This window comes from Cynocephalus volans, chromosome 12 (assembly GCF_027409185.1).
Source record: "Cynocephalus volans isolate mCynVol1 chromosome 12, mCynVol1.pri, whole genome shotgun sequence".
NCBI lineage: Eukaryota > Metazoa > Chordata > Mammalia > Dermoptera > Cynocephalidae > Cynocephalus > Cynocephalus volans.
Window position 1 is genome coordinate 49335196 of NC_084471.1, and position 14309 is coordinate 49349504.

Below are 14309 nucleotides of genomic sequence, written 5' to 3' on the forward strand. Positions count from 1 at the left end.
ACAGGGAAGGCAGATGTTAAGAGTTTCTTAGCCAATTTTCTCCTCTGAGAAAATTCAGCAACTAGTTCTAAAAATTGGGAGATTTTTTTGTTCTGGATAATTATTCTGAATTATAATTTATAAGTAAATAGTTATTCAGGGTCATTTAGATCTATCAAAGCAAGATATAAGAAACTATATATTTGTGGGCCTATAAAACTATTAAAATAGACAACCACTTGATCATTCTAGATCTTTTTAATTTGGTTCAGCTTGCTCATCATTTCTCTACCACCAATAATTTTTCAAAGCACTATCCCCTTCACTTATAATAGCATTTAAATTTTATGACTGTCACATTCCATCCACCAAATCCCTTCTCAAAAACTCAGCCCTTCTGAGAATGTTTCAGAAGGAAAGATCCACAATAGTTAAGATAGCCAATATTCAAACCTCTGAATTGTCATTTTGATTTGGCCTCTCCCTGATGTGTATTTTAACTCTTTTTCATGTTCCTCCTGAATATATTTAGTCCAAAGAATTCTGATCCACAATGGGCCCCATATGAGAGTATGAATTAGTTTGAATTATATGTAATTTCTTATTTTAAAAATATCCTTGGAATTTTCAAAAATACATATTTTAGAATTACTAACTTAAAAGTTACTTTGTCATATTTCTTCTCTCCTTTTTCCTGTCTCCTCCTTCCCTCATCCAGTATTCCGTACTACTAAATGTAGAATCAGAGGAACAGTGGTAGTGTTTGGTGAGGGACTCAGAAGAAGATGAAATTCATCAGTCCTTCAGCAGTTGTTTATTTGTTCACTTAATCACCTGATTTTATCACTTATGAAAAAAAAACCATCAGAAATTGGCAGTGTATCACTATCGTTTGCCCAAAAGTACTCAAATTTTGGGAAAGTGGGCAACCTCCCACAGATCTGTCCTGGTTCAGGGCTCTGAAGGGAAACAACATATGTACTGTTGGCAATCCTTGATCACAAACCAAGTGCTATTTAGTGATAAACATTAGTTTTGATAGGCATTAATTTCCCTTCTCTTTCTACATATAAACACTTGCAAGCACCAAGTCAAATTTCTCAGCAATCCAAGAAGAAAATGCAATGGACTGTGAGTGCTGGTGCACAACAAACTGTGCTACTTTGGGCAAATCACTTAGCTTCTCTGTGACTCAATTTCCATATCTTTGAAATCAAAGATGATCTTTATAGTTTTATGATGTTATTGTTCTCTGACCAGAAAAATGAGTTAAACACTTGAGTGTGCTAATTCACTTTATTACAGAGTAAAATTTGTAGCCCCAAGATTTACTCCCCACTGATTAGCCTTTCCTAACATCCTTTCTGGAAGTATTATCTTCCAAAAGACTTCAGGGAGCTTGGCACAACTCAGTTCAACCAGGTCAATGCAACTTATATATTCCATTTGTAAAAAGTTTTCTTTTCTTGTGTTGTATAAATACTCAGCCTAAAAATCATTCCAACCACCATGTTACCTCAACAATTTTTGAAACAGAATACCGAATCTTTTGTTACTGTGATGGGAAGTTTTCTACAATTCTGGGTCCATCTCAAGTAATGCTATGAAAACACTGCTACTATTGAAAATAGAAACCACTTCACTGCTATTTTCATTTTATCTAATGAACACAGAGAAAAGGCTCAACTCCGAGGAAGAAAAGAGCATAAGCTAGAATCATAAGAGGACTTTTTGTTACACATTTTAAATAGATGCAGTTTGGTTAAGGATGCTAAGCAGGAATGTCAAATCTATTTAAGACATTTAAACATATCACAATCTTTCATACAATGAGTGTTTATCTGCCATTGGGTTTCTGATGGTGTTTTACACATCAATATGGTAAGTTACAAGTAGGTATAGGATATACAGAAGTGTGTGCTTGCTAACCAAGCCATGACACAGAAAGTTTATTGGTGTTCTATGACATTGACTGAATTGCCACTAAGCCAAAAATGATCATGCTGGCAACAACACTGGTTCCAGGCATCAAATCCCCAGATATTGGTTCATTTTGTTTAAGGCATCACACACTGTGTTCAAATCGCTGCGGAGGTCCTGTACCACATTTTCAATACTTCTGGTGTCTTTCAGAATTTCAATACTCTGTGTGTAGGGATTGAAGTAGACTGAGAAGGGACGAGTAATTGACTTGGCAAAGTCCCTGCAGAATAAACAGAAATAGAAGGATATGTGATCAACCCCCATTGGTATAAGACATAGATAAATAGAAGGAAGGAAACAGAGTCAGAAAAAATAAAAAGTTGTTTTCTCTAGAAGGAAGAAAAGCAAGTTTACCTCATCTTTTCTTTGGCTTCTTCAAAACTTTCTGAAACAAAGTAGGCTTCCTGGAAGGTGGTGATAAGGCATTCCTGCAAGCAAGTTGTCTTTGGGTCAAAGGCTTTCACACACGCCTTGTCAGAAAGAGCATGCTGCAAAACACACCACAAAACCCTTTGATCACCATAATGAGATTCACAAAGTGCGTTGACGTCACGTTTCTACAACACAGTCAGTAGCTCAGCAATCCTACAAAACTGCTCAGTTATCAGCCTGCCATGAAATATAGAACTTCCCTGTGTGCAGGATAAATTGGGTGTTAAGTATCTTTTGGTGTGTTTTATTTCTTTAAGTCTGTTAGGTGCTGAGGGGGAAAATGAGATTATGGAGTTATTATATTAACTATCAGCCAAATTCATACTGAAGGACAATTCAGAGCTGTACCTCAACAGAAATGGAATTTTAAATCCATGCTATGAATAGAAGCAGGGGCAGCATAAATATGCTCCTAAATTTATTGCTGTAAGCAATGTACTGAAACTTCACTTAACTGGCAGAAGTAATAATTACCTTCATGGGGAGGTAATTGGGACTCTGAACTATTTGTGGACTCTGCGAGACATTTTGAGGCCAGGTACTATATAACAACAGTGTCTGGAGTGGGCCTGTATATTTAAGGATATATTTGCAAAGCATTCATTTACCTTCTACCAAGCACAACAGAGCAATATACAAAAAATAAATACTGCCAGTTGGGGGGAAAAAAAGAGCTAATATCAATAGTTACATTATGCCCAGAGCAAACATTAGAAAAACAGGAAAGCCAGTATAATTATTCTTTGAACTATCATTAGCTCTGTTCACCTCACTACTTGACTGGTACTAAGAACAGCAAGAAACAATAAATGACTGTATTCTCAAGGTAAATTTAGTGATGTTCAAAGTTAGTGGTCATTTCCTGCCACATGCCACCCGCCTATTTATAGACCAGACGGATAGTTGTGAAACATAATGTGCATAAGCATCACTGAGGACCCTGTGAAAATGCAAATACTCAGGCCTCAATTGTATTTGCTAGGTCTCAATGAAACCCAGAAATCTGCATTTTAAAGGCATCCAAGGTAACTCTGACATAAGTGGTTGTGAACTATATTTTGAAAAATAGTGCTCTAGATCCTGTCTTTTTCTTAATTCCAGGCGTAAATTGGTTGAGGGAGGGGGCAGAAAGCAAAAGGGGGTAGCAGAAACTGCCATGAACAGAGTTAGAAAACTGGGGCTGTTGCCCAGGTGCTGCTGCTAACTGCTGCTGACTCAACAAATCATTTAACCTCCCAATGCCACCGTTTCCTCCACATAAATGAGAAGTTTGGGCTGGATGATTCTGAAGACATTCTCTATTCCAGGCTCTGGATTTCACCCAAAGCACTTTTCTACCTTCTCAATCGCTAACAGCTAAGATTTCCGGAAGAAATTCTGAAAACACTTTCCTGTTCAATATTCTTGGTACATTCCCTTAACAATTTCAAAATGCATGGAATTATTTCCATCCCTCCATGAAGAAGGCTGTGGATCCCTAACTCTGAAAATGCAATTGAGAACTAAAGTACAGACATGTAAGAGAAAGGGCACACAGCCCTACCCCATGTGTGATTTGCTTTGCCACAAACTTCTGTTGTCCAGATCAATGCATATATGAATCACAAAATGCAGAGGGCGTCTCAGAATGAACTCATATTTTTGGCCCACAGAGCAACTTTATTATAAGCAGAAGGTCATTACACCTGCAAATGCATTTCCGCTAGATTCAATGCAATGCAGTGAACATCAGGGGATTTTGGTTCCACATGGCCAATAATTCTGTCCACATTTTAAAAACAACTTCACAGTTTCAAGAAACAAAATGTCCTTTCCTGAGAGCTGTTGCTTCTCTGCATAGAATTGGCTTCCTATTGGCTTGCCGTGGTTTTCAGAATTATAAGTTTTCTTTGCAGCACACACTCTGGTTACATTTAACTGTAGTGTGTTGCTCTAATCATCCATTCATCAATCATTACATATAGAGGGAAGGACAGTGGCTGACTCAGTGTTTTCGATCTTTCTACTCTCTCATCTCTGCATTCAGGGGCATGGATGACAGTGTGGTAGCAGAACAGGCTATAATAACTTTTACGTCACAGCTCCCCTGGGACATCCCTGCTGAGCCAAAGCCTTTTCATGGGGTCAAGCACAAGCACAAGAAGGAAGTGAAGCTCATCTGCTTGGGTCTCCAGTGCTTCCATAGGACATTAGCAACCTTGGCAGTCAGTATGTTTAGAGGAGGCCTCCAGAATCGATGTATGCAATAACAGAGATGGAAATCAGTGTGGCTTTAGAAAAACTCATCATGTCATGATTCCACTGGATATTCAGATGACCTCATTTTGTCATTTTAACAGGTAAAGGGGATTAGAGCAGATGAAGAAAAGGCCCGGAGGGCAGGGTGCTCTTCCCAAGACTTCAAGAAAAATCAGTGAGTTCATAGCATATAATTTGAGGCAAAGACCATTATACAATGTAGATCACACTTGCCTAATATAATATTTTAAGGAAAACTGGAAGTTGATTGTTTTCAGCTCTCAAACATGTAGTCTATGCTCAGAAGCCTGCTGTGCATGGTATGCTAGTTACCTGCTGGGGACCTCTCCATACCTACTGGTTATCTGATATGGGACCAGGGCTGCTCCTTGGCTGTTAACAAGTATGGGGATAATAATGTTACTCTTGCTGTTATTGGCCTGGATAATGGACAAGAGCCTAGAGTTGGGGGGAATAGCCAATGGATGAGACCAGTATTGGTGTCAGACTTATGATGTCAAATGAGGGAACTGCCCAGGTGGGGCTGCAGTTTCCTCTCTGGTAAACTGATGATGAGCTCTTCACTTGATGATGAGCTCTCCTGTGTAATGACTCACTGAAACATCCCTGCAGGCTATGAGGTCTCCTATCCCTGAATACCACAGTGTGGCCCAAGGGGTGTAAAACAGCATCTATGTCTCTCTTGATTCCAAAGTCCAATACTCTGGTTTCTCTTCAGATCGTATAAATCTTTCGCCTTTTTTACCAAAGTCCACTGCCCAGGGGAGAAGCCCTACTGAGTTTGCTTCTCAGCTCCTGCCCATTTCTCTCTCTAAGCTGCCTCAGTTTTGAGGAGCAGCTATTGTGCCCTCTCCTCTATGTCCAGAGTGGATTCTCTGTAAACATTCAGCCAAACTACTTGATGTCCCCAGGGTACTGTGGTGAATCCTTCCTGAAGTGTTAACAGTCTGATATCCTGAAGTCTGCAAGAATTAATCCAACTTCCTGCAGCGAGAAGCTTTATAATGCTGACAGAACGTAGCTGACAGTCTTTTACTCTCAAGCTTTTTTAAAAGTGCAAGAATGCTTGAGAGACACCAGCTCTCATCTGAACCCTCTCTACAAGGACTATTTTGGATTTACCCATAGTGTTAAAGACAAGGGTATAGGACTGGGAACAGGGAGACTGGGTTTTCAATGTAGCTGTCCCAGAGGCTAGACTAATCAAGTGAGTGAAATTACCTCAAGGGGGCTGCAAAGTCTTCTGATAAACTGAAAATATTGATCTACATGAATTCCAAGGCTCTTCTTCTGATACAATTTTTACAAGCCTGCAAGTACCCAGCACTCACACCATCATTCTCTCCCTCCATTCCAGACATGATAAATTGACCATAGCACCTCTCCCATGGGCGTGGGGTTGGCCTTTCCACCCTTCCCCACGCAGGTGGCCATTACCAATTAATTGGCTTTAGTGCACAAGTTAAGACTTACTTTTCATTCTAGCTTCTTTTTTTTTTTAAAACAGGAGAAGCAGGGGCCTTTATTAAGATATGGTGGGGGGTGGAGGTGGAAAGGCAGAGAGAGGCAAAGGGCCCTTGGGAGCAGGAACCTGCCCCTCCCTGCCTCCAACCCAGCACCGCTCCCCTTCCCAGGTCCCTTTCTCCACCTTCCTCCTGCCTCTGGGAACACACAGCACCAAGAACAGACAACCCAGGCCCTCGAGGGCCATGGCTTGGGGTGGAGTACAGAGTCCAGGCTTCTCCCTCCCCACAGTGGGAGATCTAGAGAGCTCAGTGAACCCTCTTCGCTTCGTCAAGACAACGTTGGGAAGCTCCTTCTCTGTCCCCCCAACAAAACAAACTCTTATTCTCTACGGTTGGGGAAAAATAATAGGGATTGGACCTCTAAGCAAGACGGAGGCAGAGGCTGAGCTAAACTCGCAGGGCCAGAGGTGAAACCCCCAGGGGAATTTCTGAGACTCCACTTTTACACTTGCTGTTTCTCCACTTTTCCTTCCCAATGACTCTGGTGAGCAGCTCAGAATCTGGGACCAGGTGACGGATGGGACGGTGGGGTTCTGCCCCAGAGACATCTGTAGGCTTCAGAGTGAGGGTTTCCTCAACACCAAATTCTACATGTACCCAGTGCAGTGCCCACCCATGGTCGGGGAGCAGCCACTGGGGCCTAGTAAGAGTAGCCACCCTTGGGACCAAAGGGCTGTGCAGGGCCAGCCAGCTCTGGGAGGCAGGTGGGGCTCTCATCCAAGAGGGACAAAGAAACTGTGTCCTCCTCACTGACCAGCTGGTCAAGTTCAGCCTAGAGAGCTGGACACTGATTTTCCGGGAAGGCTAGAGTGACGAGGGCCTCAGGCTGGCACACAAACTTGTACATGTAACGCTCGCCAGCCTCCTTCTACGTGATGCCCTTCTCATGAGAGTGCTGAAGTGAGCAGCTCGGCTTGTCATAAATCATGGCCAGCCAGTTCTCCTGGATGCCCCAGAGTCTGGCAACCTCCTCAGGCTCAATTAGTTTGAACTCCATTCTCTGGCCCATCCAGCCAATGAAATGGGCATTTGTTGGGTCATCCAGCAGGGCCACCAGAAACTGCCACAGCTGCAAGGCACCCCGGTGCTGGTAGGGCAGCACCTCTCCGAACACTCCAAGCCCTTACTGCTTGATGTCTCCTTGAAATTTCTCAGGGACAATGCAGACATTATCTGGGAATGGTTGCAGAGTTTTCTCATAGCCATAGCCCATGGCCCCATCAACAGGAGAGAGCCCAGAGAAACCTTCTGGGTGGAGGTACACTGATACACAACCAGGGTCATCTGAGTCGTAGGCAAAGTCCATCTGCTCCTGTTTGGCCACCACCCCTGCCCCTGGGTACCTGTGCCCATTGACCTCACCCTGGTCCACAACATGGTGGCCCACCTGTTCATACAGATGGTCATGGTATTCCTGCTTGACATTCTGCAGAGAGTAGGGGGGGCAAGGCTCCGACAGCTGGTGTTCGTAGGGGGCAGGTTCCCTCCCTCTTATTCCAGCCTTTTAATATAAAACATCTCTCTCAACATCAAAAATTTCCCAAAACCCAATTGTTAGTAGATAATATAAGGTAGTTAAGAGTACAGGTCTTTAAGATAAAGAATTCTTTATCCTAAAAATAGAGGTTCAAATCTGGCTCCATTCCTAACTTCGTAGTTTTGGGCAAGTTACTTTATCTCCATAAGCCAATTCCAGTATTCATCTAGAAAATGGGAAACTAACAATATCTATAATCCAGGGTTGTGGTCAGAATTAAATGAGGTAACAAATACAAAGTGCCTGGCATGGGAAGTGTTCAATATATTCAGTCATCATCACTAACTCAGTGCAGAGATGAAGCTTTGGTGCACGTGTGTATTCAGCCATGCCTTCCACCATTGAGTGGAACTCCTCTCCCCCAGGGGTCTGGAACCCATAAAGAAAGAAAAATGGCCCTAGCTATGAGACTTCCAGGTCCTAGACTGCAATAGTGTCTGCCCTGGGTTCATCAGTTAAAAATCTTCCTTCCTTCCAGACACCCGTGTTTGCAATGACACAGAGTTATCATCTCAACCCTTCTAGATGTAAACCCTGTGATCCTCACTCTCTATATTAGGACTGGTTAAAGTTGTAAAAAAAACTCAAGTGTGAAGTCAGGTCTATGGGTAGTTTGAGCCCTAGATTCTGAGTAAGAATTTCCAAACACTCCTAAACTCACACCACAATCATCTTTTCCCACATCAGAACAACAAATATTACATTCTTACAAGGGTACTTCAGAAAGGTTTGTAAAAAATATAATTAAAAGATATATAACACCAAGGTCAAGGGTTTGGATCCCCATACTGGCCAGCCACCAAAAAAAAAAACAAAAGATAAAATGAATCTTTCCTCGCATATGTATACATGCATTTAGTGTGTTAAGTAATATTTTTTTAACCTCCCTCAAATACTCATCTTGCTAACAAGCTAAACATGGCATTGATATCCCTACTGTCAAATTGGCCAACTCTGTACCAGACTTTTCTTTAAATCAGTGATGCTGCAGGTTTCATCAGTTTGAATAAGCCGCAGGGGCGAGAGCACAACCTTCCTCTTCAAGCAACCCCCTTGTAAAGGCTGAAGACACAGTTTTCCAGCTCCCAGTCCTCCAGCTTTGTCATCACTAACGGTGCTAGCTGCATGAAAAGAAGGGGAGGAGGAAGGGAGGGTGGGCTATCCGAACAGGGTAAATATGTGGGAGCTCGGCAATGCTGAGTCCTAACTCCAGCCATGCCACTGACCTACCGGCTGACCTAAGAGAACATGCATTCCCCTGGAGCCTCTTTTCCACAGGCTGGCAGTAATTCTACCCACCTCCCAGAGTTGCAGCAACTGGTAGTAAATACAAACGATTGTAATAAATATAAAGCTGTTCTGAGAATGCTGATTAATAGCTATACAAAGGCAATACAATAAATTCACCATGCAAGGATATCCTAAAACTAAAAAGCAAAAAAATACTAATTATTAAATGTTCTTAAATATTTGCTTTGTTATAACCTGAAAAACAAAACAGATATATTTACATGTAATATTCTAGCAACTACTATGGGGTTGGTGCTAAGGCCATTTACAAAAAGATCTAATCTCTGGGTCGACCCCCTGGCGCACTAGGGAGAGTGCGGTGCTGGGAACGCAGCAGCGCTGCCGGTTTGGATCCTATATAGGGATGGCCGGTGCGCTCACTGGCTGAGCGCGGTGCAGATGACACCAAGCCAAGGGTTGCGATCCCCTTACCGGTCACAAAAAAAAAAAAAAAAAAAAGAAAGAAAGAAAGATCTAATCTCTGACCTGAAAGAAACAAAGAACTAGACCTTACCCACACCTATGAAAAATAAGTAGAAATTGCCTTTTGCTGTTGAAATGGATTAATTTTCTGAGATAAGACTTAGCCAATTAATTTATCAGCAGTTATTTCCTTACAACCTAAAGTGAGCAAACTCTACTGTTGCTTCTCCATGAGCATTGGGTTCAACAAAGATCCATGTCAATCACTTTCTTAAAACTTCCCTACTAGATTCCAAGTTCCTTGAATTCTTGGGCCATCAATTTTGTGTTTGTTGAAAAAAGTGAATGAATGAGCAAGCAAATAAAAAATGAAAAAATGATAGATTTAAATAGTTTCATCAATTCTAGGATAGAAAGAAAAAGGGTGAAAGGAAAGATACATGTTAGACTATAGGTAAATGGTAATCAATTATCCTATTTCAATCTCTACTCTTATGTCAGTTTTCCAGAAGACTTAGATCATTATGAGCTGCTCTCCTCAGTGATGGAAGGTATGGAAAAGCCCCACCCAAACATGCTTTTGAAAGGCCTGAAAGCACACCACAGAACAGATCATTAGAACAAGAGAGAGCGCAACCATTGCTAAGGGAAAAATAAAAAAAGATCTTTACGGTTACCATATTTATGTTAGCTTTAATAAGCTTTTCCACATTTATTTTGTTTCTGTCTTCAAAGATAAAAATAACCATTGTCAAAAATAACAATAAGAAGAGAGAAAAGGGAAAATTATCCTCCAAACTATAGATATACTATTTGAAAGTACTTGGCCAGCTCTGAAGAGCAATGTGTATGCCTCAGAAAAAGTTAGCCTCTTATAGCACAAATTTTAGAATGCGTTCTGTCCAAGAAGAGAAGGTGAATTGGAGACATTTATGTCAAAGTTATAAAGATTATACCAAAATCTCCAGCAACGTAGCTGGGACCTACATTTGGGCTGTAATTACAACAGCATAAAATATTTTGCTGCCAAAAGTAACTGTATTCAAAACTGTAAGCGTGTTTACACAGCCGTTATGATAATGCTGTTAATAAAGTTATCCCTACCTGGGCCAAGGATCATCATTTGTTCATTCAAATAAAAGTGAGGAGTATGCACAAGTGCTGTGAGAGGGCTCTGGGTGCAGGTAGGAGCCAAGCAGGGATGGCTGGGGAAGGGTGCTTTGGAAGGGCCTCATGATATGCATTCTCTGTGCACAATCAGAAGGTATTTTTTATAGGAAGCATTTCTGAATTGTAAAAATGGTCCAAAGGAGCAATCACAGGGATACTGGAGTGTTGAACTTTGAGAATGGAAGAATGCTAATGACTGGAGGTGATGGACTAGAACGGGAAGATGAGCACAGCCACAATGCCCTTCGGTATACGTATTTCTGGCTGATTTCCATTTCGATGACTCTATCCACACCGATAAGAAAAAAAACAACAGATTCACCCCAGTGCTGCCTACACATGCCTCATTAACCAGACCAGAAGACCCTGTCAAAAGTTGGGGCCATGAGAGAGATTTGTTTCTGTTTCTGGTATAATTTATAAACCACCTGAGAAGAAAGTAAATAGATGTAGTTCAAGAGCTACATCATCTTCTAACTTACTCTTTTTTCAGAGAAATCTAGAAGCACCCTTTTGAGGGCATGGTCTTACAGGGATATGACATCGTTCCACTGCTATGGATTTGGCCACTGCACTGAGATTAACCCCAAATGGATTTTTCATTGAGAACTTAGTAAAAAGAATTTTACCACATTACATGAGTTTTTTGTTATGTTAAACATTATCTTCTATTGCAGCCATGCTGAGTCTCAGACAGTTCCCTAGATGGTCCAGGCAGCACACACAGTGTTCTCTGCTGACTGATCTGTGTGGCCCATCCTTTCCTCGTTCACCCCTTCCATCCCTCAAGAATCAGCTTGGGCAGAGCCCCCATCCAGAAGCCTTCTCAAGCATGGTCTACATGTGCCAGGCACATTTGTCACATTTTTTGTATTATCTGGTTGGTGGTTAATCTCTTGCACTGGAATATAAACTCCTTGATAGCAGGGATCCTTGGTAATATTGCCTAGTGGTTAAGCGCCCAGATCCTAGAGCATGGACTGCCTGGATGTGGGCCCAGCTCCAACACTTATTAGCTGTGTGACCTTAGGCAAATTCCTAATGTCTGTTTGCCTCAATTTTCTCATCTGTGATGATAATACCACTTATCTCATTGGGTTGTTGTGAGAATTAAGTGGATAAATATGTCTAAAACACCAAAAATACTAAGTTCTCTTTAAATGCATAGTGGGGTTGTGGTAGTTATTATTTTCTTATTATTCCTCATCATCATTTCTTTTAATACATATTAATTTTGAAGAAGCTGAAATAACCTCAAACTCCCCTTTAGGAAGTAGATATTGGGGAGTCCATAGAAACTGTGGAGGTGACAGAAATCAGAGTAGGCAAGCCACCTTCGTGAGTGAATTTCAATCAGTAGGATCACTGAAGGCTCGCTGCCCACTTTTCAGCTCTAAATTTAGACCAGCCATTTGTTAGCCAACATTTGAGCATACATTTGTCATTCCTGTTGATTTCTGCACATGGCTACTCATCCATCCATTTGAGTCACACCACAAACCCAGAAAGGCATTACCCATTTTCAGAAGTGCAAAAGTTAGGTCGGCACCCACATCCAAGGTGCCAAATCCTCTATGTTAAATATTTATGGGGTATCTGTGAGTAGAAATGCTCAGACAAACAAATCAATATTTTCCATGACCTTGAACCAGTTTGCTTGAAAAGGATATTTTCATTCAGAGCTTTATACCTGTAATTCCCCAATGGAGGAAAGTAGTCCTGCTCCATATGCCCGCAGTTGCCCTTCTTGCTTGCAAAGGCCAAACTCAATGGTGAAGAAATAGCACTGAAAAAAAAAAAGGCACACATCTAGTGAACTGGTCAACAAGTTCTTCAATAAAATAAAATGGTGCATCATGCATAATTTCTTCAGCATTATCAACTTAAATACACTTAAATCAAGAAAACTTATTGAAACCTATTCTCTTGCTTAATTATCTCTTCCTAGGCTTAAGGCATATGGAGAAAGTATTCACTACTAAGAGCCTTATGCTTCCTGGATTCAGAAAACTTATGGGTCAAATTATACCCCCTGAAATAATTTTTAAAATGAAAAAAAAACAGATTGAGAAATGAATGAATATATCACAGTGATAATGCCATGAGAATATTTACCAAATCATGTTTCAGTGACATAAATAAATTCAGGCAAATGTGGAAAAATAACTTGGAATCCAGTAATCCCAAACTTATTTTGCAGTTTGTTCACTCAACAAACATTTGTTTAGTACCTACCAGGTGCCAGAGCTTGGTAAAGAATTGTGGTAAAGAAAAAAAAGAGGAAGCATTACTACCTTCTGAAAGGAGAAGCATTTTGCATTTGTGAACAGTGCTGGGGGAGTGAAGTTCATTTTCCTGGAGCACTGCAGAACCCAGGCTGCTGTCAGGAACATCTCTCTGGATTCCCAGATTTAATAAAAGCCCAGGCAGGAGTTCTGGGCAGCCTCCACTGCCCAGCAAAAGGCAGGAGCACTCACAAGGTCCTAGGCAGGTGCCATGGGGAGACCTCACCACCCCCAGAAGGCAGGAGCATGCTGAAAAAACTTCTGTGTGGGTGGTCCACCACAGCTACTGCCACAGCCATGGTCACCACAAAAGCGGCTCACTGCCACAGTAGCAGCCACAGCCACTATGCAGGCAACCTGACAGCCACTCAACTGGTGGAGATACAAGGAGAGTGACCAGAGGAGAACAGAAAAAGAAGAGGAAGTCTCTCTCTTCAAAACCCAGTCCAGAGTAATAGAAGAAACAACTGCTCTACCAGATGACTAGATATCAATGTAGAAATACTGGAAATATGAAAACCCAAGAAAATATGACACCACCAAATGAATACAGTAATTCTCAAATACCAGACTGTATAGAGCAGGAAACCCTTGAAATGACAGAAAAGGAATTCCAAGCGACAATCTGAAGGAAACTTAATTATTTACAAGAAGACTCAGATAGACAACATAAAGAAACAAGAAAAAAAATCCAGGATATGACGAAGGAAATTTACAAAGTGATTAATACCTTAAAAAAGAATGTGACAGAACTCATGGAACTGAAGACTCATTCAATGAAATAAAAAACATAACCAAGAGCTTAAGCAGCAAGCTAGAACAAGCAGAAGAAAGAATTTCTGATCTCAAAGATAGTCTTTTTGAAATAATCCAGGCAGACAAAAAAAGGAAAATAAATTTTTAAATGGAAATCTAAGAAAGCTAGCAGACAACCTTAAGCACATAAATATTCAAATCATGAGTACTCCAGAAGGAGAGGAGAAAGGAAAAGGCATGGAAAACCTACTCAACAAGACAGTAATAGAAAGCTTCCCATGTATAGGGAGAGACATGGCCATTCAGACTCAGCAGGCTCAAAGATCCCCAGATTCAACCCAAAAATATCCTCTCCATGATACACTATAGTCAAACTGGCAAAGCTCAAAGACAAAGAGAATCCTAAAAGCAGCAAGAGAAAAGTATCAAGTCACCAATAAGGGAGCCCCTATTAGACTAATAGCAGACTTCACAACAGAAACTCTCTAGGCCAGAAGAAAATGGGATGATACATTGAAATACTAAAAGAAAAAAATTGCCAGCCAAGAATAATATACCCAGCAAGGCTACCTTCACAAATGAGGCAGAAATAGTGTATTTTCCAGACTAACAAAAACCGTGGGAGTTCACTACCACATGACCAGCCCTGCAAGAAATCTTCAAGGGACT

General features: G+C 41.2%; 1 protein-coding gene and 1 pseudogene across 1 annotated transcript in view; both read right to left on the reverse strand.

Moving 5' to 3' along the window:
- Window positions 1–1716: 1716 nt before the first annotated feature.
- TPH2 (tryptophan hydroxylase 2) overlaps window positions 1717–14309 on the reverse strand; it is a 102521-nt gene continuing 89928 nt past the window's right edge. The window contains exons 9-11 of the mRNA XM_063075761.1: window positions 12290–12385; window positions 2317–2450; window positions 1717–2182 (exon numbers count right to left, since the gene is read on the reverse strand). Of these exons, the coding sequence (XP_062931831.1) occupies window positions 2008–2182; window positions 2317–2450; window positions 12290–12385 (405 nt within the window). The 3' untranslated portion in view covers window positions 1717–2007. The remainder of the gene's footprint in view (window positions 2183–2316; window positions 2451–12289; window positions 12386–14309) is intronic.
- On the reverse strand, window positions 6820–11143 carry LOC134360927 (ETS translocation variant 4-like; annotated as a pseudogene).